Here is a 17,384-nt window from a genome sequence, read left to right as displayed (position 1 = left end):
AAATAAGCCTTGAGCTTTTCCTTTATTGTCGAATCTTGCATCACCTTTATTAGTGCAGACCCAAGGCAAATATATATGTGGAGCCCTGAGGATGAGATACAGCCGAAATGGGAAAGGCATTTTTGACTGCTGCTGCACTGAGGGATGCTAATGGGGACAGGTTTGAGCTCACCATGACCGTAAAGCTATGTACCAGCTTGATAACTGGAGATCTGCCATTTCTCATGCAAGTCTGTGCCATAGCCCTGCTTTAGTTGAAAACTCGCCCAATTTCAAGTCAAGGTTTTTTCTCCTCTTGCTTTTTATTTTCTCTCTCTTATAATGGCGATTTTACTCAATATGGAAACATTTTACTTGGAAAAAAAACCCAAGACATAGTTGTGTTTGGTGAAGTATGTTATTTCACCTCTCTTTGGGCTGCTTCCATGGGCTGAACCTTTAAAGCCCTTTACTAGCAGGCTGGTATGATCTCTGATCACTTCCCTGCTACTTCTACTGTGTAAATCAGTTTTCCTTCTTGAACAACATCCTGCACAATCCTCCTTACTCCTACCTAATAATTCATAGCAGATGGCTGAAGCTGACCCAGCATAATCTACTCCCCAGGATATAAATGATACCGTTTAGACGTACGCTGTAATGTTCCCTTAGTTAAAAAAAGGACTTGCAGCAAGAGCCTGTAACAATTGACTTTATTTTGATTCGTGGTGTTCTGCCAGACAGTAGCTGTTTGTGCTGGGTTATACAACATTAAAAGGTACATATCAGACACTATCCTACACGTAGAGAAAAAGACTGCCCCAAATTTCCCAGAAAGGAAACAGCTTGTGTTTGCGTGTTGCCTTAGACCCCCATTCCACCTTGTCCCTGGATGCCCTGGAAAAACAGATGGGAGTTTTACTGCAAAGCGAGTCAGGGCACTGGCACAGCATAGGAAAAATGAATTCCATGGCTAAGAACCTCTAGAAGGAGGAGCCCACCTTTTCTTTTTATCCTACAGTATATTAGTTCCAATTCCCAGTTCAGGTCTACAGAAATATGACACACAGAGAACTCATTTCTTGGGTAATGGGATTCTATGCTGTTAATAACATTACAGTTAATTGCAAAAATGTACAGCTATCTGCAGAAGCAACAGACAATTACTGCAGATACCAGAATATCGGTGCCATTTCTAAATGGTCTTGACACATCATCTGCAAAGAGTGAAGAGATGAGGAAATCCTCTCTCATTGCTAAGCACAGATGAAGGTCACCGCTTTTGGAACTGCCGTCAGCACAGCGTACTCTCTACCTGGAGGTCAAAACATGCTGTGGTGGGTAGACGTCTGCAAGTTCAGTGGGCTTTGGATAAGATTTGGTGCATGGAGTAGTTCACACTGCTCTCTTACAAGGGGGCACATGTACTGTTAAGTCACTGGGGAGGCAGAATTTGCTGACACATGCAGTACAACTTCAGGCTAAGTGATGTACAAGATTATCCTTTTAAGCTTAATTGTTTGTGTTCTATAAAATATAGATGGTGTCAGAAAGCCTGGCATCGGCTTGTTTGTTACTGGAATACAGACTTTCCTCTTCCTACCCTTATTTTTTAAATGCAAAAGGGGTACAAGAGATTTTTCTCTCCACTCCTGCTCTGGTTTAATTTATGTACCCTGTCTTCTGAATCCTGAGTTTGGTGCCCTGCAAATCTATCCTCATGGCACAGCTGCATTATAAACCTGCACCAGCTCAAGTTGAGCCTCTCTGCATTTTGCATCATATTACCTTGGAAAACCCATCTTTTGCTATTCTCACTTCCTAACCCTTTGCATCCAGTAAGTACATGCAAAGTGCAGCTATGGGTCAGCTGGAGTTAAAGAGATATATTGGGGCAATCCCAGCTGCTCAGTGCACTGAGACACGTGTGCCTTGATGGCTAAATTTCTGAATGTATATAAAAGTACTGAGATGCATTTGGTACCAGCTAGTACTTCTCTGTGTGAGTGAAAATCATACAGATGCCAAAGGTACCTCATATACTTCATCCAGCCTTGGGGCAACCAGCTGAGTTATGCTGATTTACACAGCTGAAGACAGGTCAGTAATAGAGAGGGCACCAAGATGCATAAATAGGAGCAAATCCTGACCACCTTTCTTTCCCTTATGACTTTATACCACACTAGAGAGTATCTTGAATAAAGGAGAAAGCTTGTAGGAGTGAGTGGCTCCTGCCTCATTCCTAGAGCACGGGGAAATCGTTCCAGATTTGCTCATGCAGCTGCAGCTACCCTTCCCTGCAACGAAGACTTTATGAAATGCAATAATGTTGTCCTGAATCTGGTGATTCAGATGCCACTGTAAGTGGGTTATGGATGGCAAAGGGATGGGCACACCGTGTGTGCTCGTTTGTGGGCTTCTGCAGTTCAGCCCTGCTGGTTTGCTTCTCTTTGAGGCCTTATGCAATTTTCTCGGCCAACACTATATGGTTCTTTTGTTTGTTTTACTTTGAAGTGAAGAAAGTATGAAAGTGTATGTTATTACTATTCTCTCCCTTTAATCTTTGCTCAAAAGTTAGTCCTCTCAGACCTTTAATCATCTGTCTTTGTCTGAATTCCCTTCAATTTACTTCTATCTTTCTGGTGCTGAAGTGCTTACAGATGAATGAGGAATTGTATTGCTTTATCTTAGTTTTCCTCATTAGAATGCTGGCGAAAGCCCATGGTCACAGAAGACAGAAAGTAGTTTAGGCTATTTAACATTTTTGCCTTTTCGTATTTTTTAACCCCTTTGCTATGAGAGTTGCAAAGTGTTCCTCTAACGAACGGGTATCGTGATGCGTATAAATTGGAACAGAAACTGCACTGGAATAATGGTTGCAGGGCTGCAGCACCAGTCTCTCAAAAGTCAGAAAATGTCAGAGTTTAGGCAGCCTGTTCAGCTTTGTCTGATCACGCATTTTTCTTTTGATGTAGCTGCTGTCTGAGAGAAAGGTCACTTTCCTATGTGACCAGAACATTGCGTCTTCTCCAGTTCTTATTCCTTGTCCAAATTCTTTTTGTTTAAATTTTCTTCAAAAAAAAAAAGAAAAAATTATGGTAAGGGTGAGCACAACTCAAATTTGAGCCTAAATAATTAATATCTTTTTTTAAAACAGTAGCAAAGAAAATAAGACTTCAGAGAAGTGGATCCAGCTTTAGTAAGAGAAAGTGCTCCCGGGCATATCTATAAAGGTCAGACCCTGCTCACTCTTGCACAGGTCTGTACGACAGGAGAGGGGGTTCCTTGCAATTTGCTTGCAGAACACAGAGGCTGTGATTTGTAGTATTCTTGTCCATGGGCATTTGTCAAGTGATACTGACGTGTTCTCTGCCTTGCTGATGTAGAGAAATATTGTTTTCCCACTTCCCCAGTGATGGAATTATCCAAAATAAAATATATAATGGTGTCTTTAGGATTACTTTATATTAGAATATATATAATTTCTTGCATGCAATTTATCTTTATACAGAAGAACTGACAAAACGTTTAGGCTAGGCTAAAGGAAGAGCAAGTGGAGTTTATTTAATAAAGTAAATCATCTCTTAAGAAGTAAACTGAAACAAATTCAGTTGGACTGAAAATCCACAGGCACTTTAAACAAACATGAATTCATTGCTTAACGAAATGTTTGGAGTGGTCCAGAGATCCAAGTGGTTCATCTTTAGAGGTGTTTTGTGGTCACAGAGTTCATCAATAGTAGTAGTGCCATTTCTCAATGAAATCTGAACTTGTTTTCATGGATGAGTGGGAATATAGTGCCAAGAAATACTTGGTACAGATTTCATTTGTGTAAGATTTTAGTTTCTTTGTTGAATTATCTTCCTGTAAGCCTCCACTAGGAGACAGCCTGTATTTTGATCATTTTACATAACAGTTACCATGCTCTCACATCTACTTTTTATGACCTTGGCTCCAAGCTTGATTCTACAGCTGCTTGATCCTATCACCTCCTTTACACCTCTTTTCCCATCCTAGGGGATTCAGCCGTTTTCCCCTCCTAGTATGATTGCACCTCTCACATAATGGAGATAACTCAATAGAGCAGGTTTGACTCAGAGCAAATTACAGATCTTATTTTATGCTAACCTGCATCGACTGCAAGCTGCTGGCTGCATTTGTTCCATAGAAATGGCAATTTTAGCTTATAGAATAACAAAGCAACCAACTAAGTGAATCCACTGTGCTTTCTTCTGTAACGGCGTAAGTACACCGAAACGCTCCTCTCTGCACACCAGTGATCATTATTCCAGTGAAAGCAGCCCACTGCCTCCTCGGAATAGATAAGGACCTTTACAAAGAGACGGGGTTTTTAATATTTATTTTGTACACGTGCATACACATGCAAATGTGGCTCACACGTTATTTTTAATGAAAACACTAGGGCGAGGCAGTCTTTAAAGTTCGAGTGAAAGCACTGTTCTGCTGTTCCTTGACTGACTACTGTCAACCCAATTAATGCTCTGATAACAACAGCTACGCCAGCTGAGTGCTGCTGCCAGAGGGCAATTTCTAGTTTATTTCTGCAAAGTATTTATCTAAAGATAATTACATATTAGCCTGATATGTTTTACTTGCAGTTGCAATACAAATTGACCTGGCATCTAACCATATATTACAACTGTTTGCAATTGTACTCAGAGTGTTCAAAATGACTGTAAAAGTTCCCCGCAATGAGAATGGAGAAGCTTCCATTCTCGTTGCAATTATCCTATAGCATTTCATTTTAAAAGTAAGTCCTAGTTTTAATGGTGGAATTAAATGTTCTTAGCAACATGAAACATAAATTCTTACAAATATTTCTGTGACATAGAAGTTAGTATCTACTTCCTATGAATCAGTTATTAATGTTAAAATTAAAACTTCTGATTATTTTTTTCCACTGTACATGAGAAATAGAGAACATAATGAGTTGGAAAGTTGTAAAAGGAGTTAGAGGAAACGTTCAATTTCAGTTGACTGTAAAGAGGGAAGAGCAGCTCCTAGAAATCTGGCCGGAGACTTCATGTGAGGACAAGCACAGACCCAGTTGAGTACATTTGTCTGGCCCTTGCAAGATGCAGAAAATCAGGGTGCCTCTGCTGTGTGCCTCTCTGTGCCTCCTCCTGCTCCTTCAGTTCTGCTTGTCACATGCAATCCGTTTCAGTCTCCTATCGTGTGAGACAGCATATAATAGAAAATGCAGAGGTACTTCTGCAGCGGGTTATTTGTTGTAGTTAGAAACAACGTCTTCCCGGCCCAGGTGTGGGATCTGACCCTGTATGACAATATCCCCAACTGCCTCTGAAGTTCAGACACGACCCCAGTGTTTACCTCTTTGCCAGACAGGCTCTATGTCTATTATTGGAAGATTTTTCTCTTCTGGTCAAAGAAGATTTCCTGGGGAGCACACTCTACTTTTAGATGTGCTGGAGCATCCTGGGGTGTTTTGGGCTCTTGATATTGTCAGGTACAGATTTATCTCAGCTTCCTTTAAGTAATGTTTTCTGTTGGTATGGTTACCTTTGGGCTACTATTACTTCAATTCAGTTTAAGTTAACATGCAAGCAGAATGTTTCTTGACCAAATATAAAATAAAAAAGCACAGTCTCAAATGTTTATGAAAGACATTGTGTAAGTACAATAAGCTTGATTTTCCCCTACAGTTTCTTCACTTAATACCAGAAAGGTTTCTCTGTCCCCTTCTCTGCCTTTCCTGACACCTACCTGTTGAGGGTCATGCTTTGCCGTATTTCTTCACGTCTTGGGTAGTGCTCATTAGAGAGAGCCACTTATTGAAAGGTCAGTAGTTTTTATAACCAGTCCCTGCTTTGAAGTCCCAGGGGCTATCCAGGTAGATGCAGGCTTTCTCCCTGGCATGGCTTGCTTGCTTTCTTATCCAGGACAAAATCTATCTGTTGTTCTTAATGTGATGGTTTTTTTCTTCTTTGGTGAGTCAAATATCTCTGTTAGACAACGTGTCACCTCCTGTATGTGACTTGCTGACTGAAAACTTCTTGCCCTAAGGAAGGGAAACGCTTTTTTTTTTTCCTCTCCTTAGGTCATTACATGCACAGGTTTCAGTGAAAGCATTTTCACCACTGGATCTTGTATATCTGTTCATACCCAGTGAAATAAGTGTGATAGAAACATCTGAACAGGATATTAAGACCTGGCTTGTTGCTTACTCTTGGCTGAAACCAAACATTAACTAGCCCCTTCTGAATGACAACAGGTCGAAGTGATGGATCCACAAAGTCTTCCTTCCAGTTGTGCATCCCACTTAAAAAAATTCACAACTAGACCTGCCGATGGGGCTGGGAGTGGCTCAGGTGCCTGGGACGAGTGTCTGACAAGCTTCTCTTAGGGTATTTCACGTCTGCAAATTTCTAGTTTACCGGTTAAAACAATCTGTGAATTCCTTCTCCCTGTATAATGGTCTCTTATACCCATATTGTTCAGGTGTGCATGTAACATGTTTTTTGAGTCTCTTCTTATAAATATTATTCCTTTACTTCTTTGAAATGATTTGTAAGAACCTCTTTAAAATGACAACATACCTCAAGAATCTCATCGACGTTTTTGAAAAAAAAAAACACATATTGGTGCTTTCTGCTAGAAATGTAGTATGTGTTTATCATAACGATGACCCTAACTTCCCCAAGTGGAAGCTGGAGCGAGTCCAGAGGAGGGCCATGAAGATGATCCAAGGGCTGGAGCACCTCTGCTATGGAGACAGGCTGAGAGAGTTGGGGCTGTTCAGCCTGGAGAAGAGAAGGCTCCGAGGTGATCTTATTACAGCCTTCCAGTACTTAAAGGAGGTCTACAGAAAAGCTGGAGAGGGACTTTTGACAAGGGTGTGTTGTGATAAGACAAGGGGTAATGGCTTTGAACTGAAAGAGGGGAGATTTAGATTAGATCTAAGGAAGAAATTTTTCTCTCAGAGGGTGGTGAGGCACTGGAACAGGTTGCCCAGAGAAGTTGTGGATGCCCCATCTCTGGAAGTGTTCAAGGCCAGATTGGATGAGGCTTTGGGCTACCTGGTGTAGTGGAGGGTGTCCCTGCCCATGGCAGGGGGGTTGGAACTAGATGATCTTTGAGGTCCCTTCCAACCCAAACCATTCTATGATTCTATGACAACGTGTAAGTATATTATCAGTCAGAGAAAACCACCAGGACTTCAAAAACCAGCATTCCAAATAATGTCTTTTACTTGTTTGTCTTTACAAACAGATATTCAAGAGTTCTATGAAGTGACACTGCTAAATTCCCAGAAAAGCTATGAGCAAAAAACAGAAGAAGCAAATCAAGTTGCTGAGAAATGGGAGAAGACAACATCTGCTACAGACCATGAAAATTTGCAGAAAAACCAAGAGGTAATTTAACAGATTAAGAATTAAAATATATATAATGAGTGAGATGTCTTAAACCTAAGAAAGGCCAAGCAATGATTTATAAGATTGAAAGAATGGACTTAATTAAGTAATTAGATTAGGATAAAGAAGATGTATAGTGTTATCTCTCTGACCTTGAATATGTTTCTAACTTCTTCATCCTTTCAATTGCCATCTGTCAAAGGGGAAGTAAAAAACTTTCTTTTTCTCATCCTTGGTGTACTTTAACTGATACTGGGTGTCTGTGATTACCCCCAAAAGGAAATATATCTCCTTTACTTGCTAATAACCACTGAGGTTATTAATACTCCAGTGATTGTATCCTGTGTAAAATTTTAATAGGACTTTTCATATTTCTGGGGCTGACATTGGGCCGAACTTTTCCATAGCCCAAATGCACAGAGATATCAACCAGAATAGTCTCTGTATGAACAATAGATGTATAGAAGGAGGTTATACACTTCTGCTTTTCTTCTGTAGGCAGTGGAAGGACTGAAAACCTTTTGTTGTCACCGCTGGCTCTAATCTGCCTTTGCCTGCCTCCAGATTACTATTAACTAAATTAGCAATCTGAACTAATTGCCTCCCACCACGTTTGTACTTCAAAGGCAAAAACAAAACCCACAGAACCAAGCAATGAATTGCTCTGTTCTTAAACAGTGAGACAGAAATTGAGTGGGCATGGAGTGTAAACTGCAAATCTCCAGATCAAAATCAAGGATGAGAGAAATGTATAAACATTTCCATTATTGTTACGATTCAAAAGGAATTTCAAGTTTTAAAAGTTGTTCCAAAACACTTTCCATAGGCATGACTATTTTTAAGAGCTTTCCTCTTTCTGAATGTAAAACCCAGAAGCACATTGTAGTTCTGCATGACATTTTATATGCGATTCTTTAAAAAGATAAATCAGAATTGCAGACGGCTAGAACAAAATTCTCTGAAGAAATTTATTGTAAAAATTAATTAGCAAAAGAAGCTTGCAGAATTAATGAGAACAAGCGTTCTGATTTTGAGTGAAATCGGAACAAATGACTCTTAACATGAATGTAGGATATATCCCATGAATGATTTAACATTTGAGTCCCAGCTTGAAGACACAGCTAGCTAATGTCTGTCTTTTTTTACACAACGCTATATGCTTTAAATTTGGTGAAAGTGTATTCCAGCATGTTATCTCTTCAACCACCTGAGAAAGACAGTCAATCACAGACTCTCTTTTCATTCCAACCTCATCAAAGCATTTGACCCTCAACCCCATCTTCCTTAACCTCGTTACTGTCTAAGAGGTGTGCTGCCAGTCTTGTCCAGGGGAATTTAAACTCCAAATTTTACACTGAGATTAATAGAACGTACAGGGCTAACTCCAAACTTTGCTTATCTTATGAAAATGATGTTCTGATTTAAAGCAAAACAACAGAAAAATATTGCTTAGAAACTGGAATAACCATTTCAAGTCAGGATGCTGGGAATCAAAGTCCAGGGTACCCTCATTTTCAAATTTACTGTCTGTCCGTAAATTTCATCAGTCTAATGGGTACACAAAGTGCTTAGTCCCTTTAAAAGTCATACCTATATATGTTTTAAGGGTCCAACTGCAGGCAAAACAGACTGGAAGTGTAGGCTTTTGGTTTTTTGCCTTTAGACAGCAGAACATACTATCAGCAGTTCCAAGTCAGAACTGATTAGCACATGCTGAATGTACCAGCTGCTGTACAAATCCAATATGGTACTTTTCTTTCTATGAGAAATTGCCCTGTGAAAATGTAACTGGGTAATCTAATACATCACATAAATTCTTTTTCATGGTCTATTCCTTATGGGAACTGTTGGGTTTATACTTTCCTTTTCAATCCTCAATTACACATCCCAAACGTGGAAAGAAAGACCCTTCTCTCTTTCATGCAGTGTTCCTCTGCTATAAAAGCCTAAATGTGATCATTCAGTCCAGAGGCCATCCCCCTTTCATGCCTTCCACTTGAAACCTTCTTGGCTGTCTGTATGTTAATTTTCTATATAAATGGTTTCTTTTTTTTTTTTTTCTGTATTTTTGTTCCAATTGTAATTGTTGATAAAAAGGGAAAAATAGCTTTCACTGTCCACATCAGGTATCCTATGAGCCCTCCTTTGTATTCATGTATTTGCTTTTCCAAGAGTGTAGACTTCTAGATAACAGAAAAGTTTTTAGATTGTTGTTTGCAATACTGTACAAACTTGCCATACAGAGGTGACTGGCCTCTAAAATCTCTCACCTGGCATCTGTGATCACCATAGCGGTTTGTAACAAACGGATGCTTGATCTTACAGCGTACTAGGAATGGATCTTCATCAATTAAGAGAGATGAAAGGGTCACAACCCGTCCTATAATCTTCCATACTTCCCAGGTAGTGCCTCAGAAGAGAGACATCTCCCAAACTCAGGGACTGATTTTGAATGGCTTTTGCAAAAGCAAGTGAAAAGTCAAGGGAATATATTAGCTCACCAGAGGTGCCAGAACCAGTTGCATCCAAATTATTAGCATGAATGACAACACATAGCACCCCATGGCTACAACCATGGAATTAACAAAACATGCGTTGAGGTTCAGTGATAATTAGTGCTGCTTTTTCTTTTTTTTCTACCCAGTTTCTTTACTTGCATGCTGCTGGTTAAACAATGTGCTGCACATATTTTGCCTCATGAAATTGCTCAATGTTTTGGTATGACCCATGCATTTAAACACCACGTCCTTGTTTTTTACTCCACCGTTAATGGCTTTGTTGTTCATTAGAATGAGAAGTGATATTGATGTTTCCAGATGCAAAATGCAATAATACCTATCATGATATTATTATTGCAGTTCACCCTGTACAGAAACTGATTATATGTGGCAATGTATCTGGCAGAGCTGTAAATATCATAGACCAAAATAATTTCAGTGGGTGGGTGTTAGTGAGTAAGGAAGAAAGAAGACGTATATGAATGTGGTTTTTTGTGTGTGTGTGAATCTGTCCCTGTTGTTTTCTCTGCTGTAAATTCAACTTGACAAAATGAACTTAAATTGATGGATGGTTTCAGAATCAATGAAATTGTTTGGGGCAAGTTCACGATTCACTAAAAATGTTTACTGGACTCTGCTTCTGAAGGCTTTTATTTGTTTCATACATTCATAGGGCAAGCAGGGAATGTGACATATCAGGTAATAAAAGAAAAAGTCCAACATGTTAGTCATGATGTAGGAACTCTATAGTTCTGAAGAAGACCTGCAGAAATTCATGTTGTCCATTCTCTTGCCCCAGGGCAGATCAGCTGTATTTGAACTGTTCCTGACATATGTTTGTCTAATCTCTTCTTTAAAACCTCCCACGGTGGAGACTCCACAACTTCTTCAGGTAACTTATTCCCGCACTGACAGAAAGTCTTTCCTGATGACAAACTGAAGTTTCTGTGACTGCAATTAGAACCCATTAGATTTTGTTCAATTCGCAGTAGATACGGTCAACAGTTTATTCACTCCTGTTCTGAAAAGCACTTCGATATGTGTTTAACTAATCCTATGTAATACAGGAGCTCCCTGCTTCTTTGCCTTTCTTTCTCTTGCTCTTTTAATTTAACCTTTGTGACCTGCTCTTCCTCAGCAGTGTTGTCATTTTAGGTAATATGCCCATGTAACAATAAATGCTAGGTCCTAGTGAAAAATCTGGTCTTTTGGGAAAGAAAATATTTAGTGGCTTAGACTCTCCTCAAAGGAGCTGTACTTAGAGGTATGAAATATTTCAGTTTCCAAAACAAAAAGCCTTGTGGCACTGTGGAAGGCAATTAGTCTTGACAGCACAAGCAATGTATCTCTCTCTTTCTATACGTATATCTCCATGTATATAAAAAAAATTTCCTGGAAACTACTCTGCAGGATTTGTTTATTAACGAAAATGATAACTCAGGATTTGGGAGATGCAGGTTTTAATTCCTAGCTGTTCTGAGTGCTTCCTAAAGGACTCTATGTGAGGTTGGAGAGGAGGACTGAAGAACTGAGTCAGAAAAGGGAACTGCGAATTATAGTGTCTGAGAGATCTCACCATGTCCAGATATCATTCAAGAACCATATCTTGTGGTGCATTGCATGGGAAGAAATTAATGTCCAGGATTAAGGTCTACAAAAAACAGAACACACCTATAAACTAGCAAGTAATAAATATCAAAAGTGTCTCAAGATGTCATTTCGTTAAAATCTGCCTCATTAAGACGTTGATCTAGATTAAGGTTCAAAATCACGATCTCTTTTCTGTAAATAAGACCATGGCTAGACTTCTCTTGCAACGTGCATAAAGGCACTGTTGATACAATTTTTCTTAAGAAGCAGCTATTTGATTAGGGTGTTTTCCACAGATGTGGAAATCCATATTCATCTCCCTTCTTGACCAGAAAGGAGCTGATACTGCTTTTTTTCTCACTCATGAGAGTGCACTATGCATTATGGCTGCAAGTATTATTTGACTTTTTCTCACTGGAGTGTTTCCAGTTTATATGGAATAATTAATTATTTATTGTGACAGAGTGCTGACACATGACTCTATAGCTTAAAGTTTATAATTATTACTGCTCTGATGAGTATTAAAGTATAGCATATTCTGTTTTATTCAGCATACCTAAAGGGTGGAATCCTCCATCTCCAGCAAGTGCCCAAATATCAGTGTTGAAGGGTCATAGATGCAAAGCCCTTCTCCCTGTTTTCTCTCAACTCTTCTCCACCTCCCCATTGTTATCACCACATATCCTCAAATCTGGAAGGGAGAGAATTTAACAGAAAAGATTAAGAACCCCACTCCAAATGCCTGATACGTAAGGCACTGTCCTAGGAGCCATATGTTCATTCCTCTCAAACTGCATTTAGGGGATGCAGGATGCTGCGTTCAGCAGGAGGGTTGGTGACACATAGAGGAGGATGTGTGTCTGGAGATCACCTGAGCAGGTTGTGAAGGTATGGCAAGAACGTGTAGTTTGTGGCTGCTGGCAGTGCTTAAACATTAAGCTGATTGATATGGTTCAGATGAGCTTACTTTGGGAACAAACAAATCCAGATAGCTACCTTGAAAATATGGCTGTGGAGAGCTGACACTACAAAGACAATGTTCCTCCAGAGCTCTGAGGATCTCAACTACTTTTAATCTGAATCATTTGAAGTCGCTGTAATAAAGCACTCACATTGGCTTAAACCAAGCAATGATTGTCTTGCCCACCACGTCACCTGGTACCTGGCTTCCGGCAGGGACCAGGACCAGATGCTCAGGGAAGAGTAAGAAAAGGACAAGCCTGTAGCTTTAGCTATTTTGCAGGTCTAACCATCATTTCTTTGGACTAGAAGTACAGAAATTGCTCAGTACTGGGAAACTCAGCATTACCTTATTTTATAAACACTTAGCATGGCATTCACTGCAGCTAGCGTGCTGACTGGGGATGTGTCCAATCTGCTGCTGAAAATCACAAAGACAGGGTTTGTTTGTAATTTCACCTCTGCCAAAAATCTTCATTACTTCTTTGGACCAAGCTTTATAAGACCAGCATTCACCGCTTAAAAAAGTCTTCTTGAAATTAGGGCTCTCAAATTGTCCCTGTTGGAGAGAGAAGACCCATTTCTTTTCATCCCTAGGAAATGTGCGATAGGGATTGTCGTGGTTTTTGGACTGAGGGTCGAGACAAGAACCGAGAGGGAGCACCCACCAACCATGGTCCCGGGCAAAACATGACTCAGGCTTTCTTCATAAAACAAAACAATTTATTAACAGTTACTTAACAGGAGACAAGGGAACGAAACCGGTTACTTGAGAGGAGAAAAGAGAAAACAAGGCCAGATCTTAAAACAACACCTCCCCACCCCGTTTCCTTTCGTTCCTGGCTCAACCTTCCCCCCCCTGCGGCGCAGGGGGACAGGGAATGGGGAGTGCAGGTCAGTTCATCCATGTTGTTAACTGCCGCTCCTTTCTTAAAGGAGGAGGAGTCTTTACACCATTTTTCCCTTGCTTCGGTGGATCCCCTACTCATGAAGAAAAAAGTCCCCAAACTTTTCCAACGTGAGTCCTGCCCGCAGGATTGCAATCCTTCCCCATGGATCGCACCAGTTTGGGCTTTACCAGTCTCGGCCTCTTAGGGAGCTGCTGCCACTCGCGTCGGCGTGGGCCGTCCCACGGATTCCAGATGCCTCCACGACCTCGTCGTGCATTCCATGCCCCATTATCAACAGTACCTGGTCATGCATCCCCTGCTCCACGACCTCTCCTGGGCTCAGGCATCTCCTTCCCGACGTGGGTTTCTCCACGGACCACGAGTGGGTCTCTGCTCCGCCGAGTACACCCTGGCTGCAGGGGGGCCGCCTGCCATCTCACACCGATTTGCAAGGGAAGCCTCAGCTCCAGTACACCTCCTCCTGCTCCATCTTTGCTGACCCGGTCGTTGTGGTTGTTTTCTCTTAGATCTTAATCCTCTCTGGGGGAGCTCGGCCCGGCGGGCACCCCGGGAGCGGGGCGCTTACCGAGTCCCCCATGCGGCTCCCCCGGCGCCATCTTGAGCACATGGCGCCGGCCCGGGCCCGGGCAGCCGCCCGGCCGGGAGCCGGGAGCGAGGGCAGCAGCCCTCCTGCTCTCTCCTCGCTCCTGAGCAAAAAGCCCTTTCCCGCCCCTTTGTCCCAACTTAAATAGGGCAATTCGCAGAGGCGCCAATTTGGCTCAACCTCCCCCGGGGGGGGATGGGACTCAGATCTGGTGGCACAGGGAGCAAATCCCCTCCCCTGCCACCAGAACACCCCCCCCATCAAACTGTCACAGGGATTCAGCTAGAAGTGGTTTAAATTCAGGTCTTCGACTGCTCAGAAGAGCGCTCTCACCCTACCCAGTTCCAGATTAGGCTGGGGAAGGATACTCCCCATCTCTGCTATTGAAGCTCTGCAATTGTGCAGCTGAGTTAGTGGGTTACTGGAGTCTGGGAGCGTGTGTGCAGGTTCGAGCCCAGTCCTTCAGCTTAGCAAACGGCCACTTGCCTGGGAAAAATTCTTCTTCCCTCCCCGGACTGTCTGCATTGCATTAAGCAACCATTAGATAAAAGATGCCTCTCACTTAAAGGTTGTGTGGATAGATACAATTAAAACTGTGAGATGCTCAGAAAATGCAATAATGGGAAACATAAAAGTGCCTAGATGCAGGTATCCATCTGGTAAACCAAAAATCGAATTGCTCTTTAGCTATGACAATGGTAACACTGCTTGAAGCTACAGGCTTGTGCTTGGCTCCAGACACTCATTAAAAGACATAAATTTACCCTTGTTTTAACCTCTGTTTTCATTAGTTTGGTCTCCAGTGCTACTTATTTCTGGTCAGCAGTGTTTTGACCTGTATTCCGATGGAAAATTGAGGTGAAGGAAAAGAACACTCTGCTGTCGCACGTATGTGTAAATCTGGTAGCTGAAGGTCTGCTTGTGCCTGTATCACAGCAAGAAAAGGCTCTTTACTCATAGGGCAGGTGGTGCAGATACTTTCAGCATATTGAACGAGAATCATTTGCAATTACTGTGCAAGTTTGGTCATCACACACCGATCTCACATGCACAATCTACATTCAGCGCAGTGTGACGTCGTTGCTTTGAGATGGTCCCCAAAGGTTCCAGTTCTTCACTTAATTCCTCTTATTCCATGCATTTCTTATATTTAGAGGCTCATTTTGCAAAGACAGTCAATTGCAGCGTGCAAAATGAATCCTCCGTTTTCTGCTTGCCTCAGGAATGTCTGCTATCCTTGTACGCAGCTATTATAAACATTGTAATTACTTCTCTGTCCTTTTAAGTGCTGGCTTGTTAAAAGTTCCAATAGTAAACCCCTTACTTAAAAATCTTCTGTCTGGAGCAATTGTCAAAGCATTAATCTGTTTCACGATAACAGCTTGTCTGAATAACGTGGACCCACAAGACCCTTCTATATGTGCATATGAAAATTCAGTCTCTTCTCTGGATTTTTGTTTGTTTTCTTTGTTTGTAACTGGGTACAGCTTAATTTGTATGGCTTGGTTTACTCCCAGGAGCCAAATCTGATTCTGCTGGAGTGATTATCCACAAGTTGTGGATGCCCCATCCCTGGAAGTGTTCAAGGCCAGTTTGGATGAGGCTTTGGGCAACCTGGTGTAGTGGAGGATTTCCCTGTCCATGGCAGGGGGGTTGGAACTAGATGATCTTTGAGGTCCCTTCCAACCCAAACCATTCTATGATTCTATGATTATACTTAATATGCAGAAGTCATTAGGTATGATCAACCATAATGTTTCCTTAGAAGGGTTCAAAACATTTAGGTTTATGTGTCTGTTTCTTCGCTAGATTTAGCTCCTACAGTATACATTTATCTGGTCAAATGCAGTTTGTGTCTGTGGGTTGATTTTGTACCAGAGCCAATTCCCATGTAATTCTATTTGGCACTAAGTTCTTCAAGAAGGCAGCAGTCTTTTTAAGGGGTATGGTATGGGTGACATCTTGGTTTGTGTTTTGCTACAGCTGTGTCCCTTTTGCACACAAGGATGTGTAACAGCTATCATAACGAGATAATTGTTTAACAATAATGCTGAAGCTTGGCTTCAGGTTTGTTGTTTTGTTTTTGGTTTTTTATGTAATAATTTTGTGGGTTTATTTTCTCTGCATTAGTAAGGTATGCTTTACTTCCAGAGATATACACTTGCCTTCTCAAATGTTTTGACTAATGTTTAGAAATGGGTAACTGCAAAGTCATTGTGTTATTAAAATCCTTATTTATGACGAGCTGCAGCTAAATGTCTTACCCGTACTGGGTATCCATGCTGGGTCTCTATTTATAAATTTGTTATTTGTTCTGTAACTTGTCAATAACTTGAGTGCCAGCACGTCTGTTAAATGTCACTTTAGAGTTGCTTCTGAGTGTGTTTTAATGTGGTCAGGCCAATGTTTCCATTTTAAACCAAGAAGTTGTACGTGTGCAGAATAGTGTCATCCCGTGCACAGAAATGCTCCAGAGTGCAGTATTCTGGCCTCCATATCCCAAATCCCTACAGAAGGAGAGTTTTCTGATGAAGTTGTGATGCTGAGAGTACGGCAATATGCATGTCATGTGACTCTGAACTGGCAATTTCTGTCCCCTTGGGCAAGTCCTGGAACTAGACATCATTCTGCTTTTGCCATCTCCTTGTGTTTGCATAGAGTTAGGCATGCTCACATAAAAAGCCTTTTCCTTTATTGCCTCTTGTTTTTATTTTGACATCACCATCCCATTGGTGTGCCTTGCATGAGAGTTTAGAGGACTCACTGGTCTGATAGGTCCTTTCTTAGAGGCAGATTTGATTTAGTTTAATAATAGTTTATTTAGCTTAATAATTGTCGACTACTGACATCGGTGGGAGGGAGAACAGAATTGAGATCTCAGCATTAAACCAAACCAGATCAGCAATGATGAAACAGTTGCATCCATCACAGCAGGTTGGTTTGTTTGGTTTGGTTTGTGTTTGGTGGTTTTTTTTTCACATTTATATAATATGCCTATCAAAAAAACCTCTAGGCAGATTTCTGATCTGGGATTTGTTATTACATCTGCAAAGGATTGGGAGCAGGCCAGAACAGCTGCTAGGGACCAGAAATAATCATTTTCCCCAATGAAAATGTGCCTGAATATTAACCAGCATACAGAATTAACCAAACTTTTAATTAAGCAGTGGATCTCTATTGTGATAAGCATTGAGGTCAGACTATTGTGTAAATTCCGCTTCTGTGTAGCAAGGTCAAAAATGATAGACCTAGTAGTTAAGAATACTATGAAAATATCACTTAATAAAAAGCTCTTGCAATTTTAACATATTTTTTTCTAAAACATGATATGTTTTAACAAGGGATGTTGTCATACCAGAGTAATCTGAAAAAATTACTTACATAAAAATATCAGCATGTTCCTACAGGCTTCTCCCAGAAGCTGGTAGCTCCTCCAAAGAATATGTGATACAATTCACTGTTTCTAATA

At 41.0% G+C, this 17,384-nt stretch overlaps 1 protein-coding gene across 4 annotated transcripts in view; it reads left to right on the top strand.

Moving 5' to 3' along the window:
* Positions 1–17,384, top strand: part of DLG2 (discs large MAGUK scaffold protein 2) — a 1,082,159-nt gene that overhangs the window by 111,327 nt on the left and 953,448 nt on the right. For all 4 annotated transcript variants that reach the window (XM_086614508.1, XM_086614488.1, XM_086614523.1 and 1 more), the window contains exon 2: positions 7,231–7,373. In XM_086614508.1, the coding sequence (XP_086470634.1) occupies positions 7,231–7,373 (143 nt within the window). The remainder of the gene's footprint in view (positions 1–7,230; positions 7,374–17,384) is intronic.

Source organism: Tauraco erythrolophus, chromosome 1, assembly GCF_009769465.1.
Source record: "Tauraco erythrolophus isolate bTauEry1 chromosome 1, bTauEry1.pri, whole genome shotgun sequence".
Lineage (NCBI taxonomy): Eukaryota > Metazoa > Chordata > Aves > Musophagiformes > Musophagidae > Tauraco > Tauraco erythrolophus.
The sequence above is the reverse complement of the archived record's forward strand: the minus strand, read 5'-3'. Positions and strand labels throughout refer to the sequence as shown.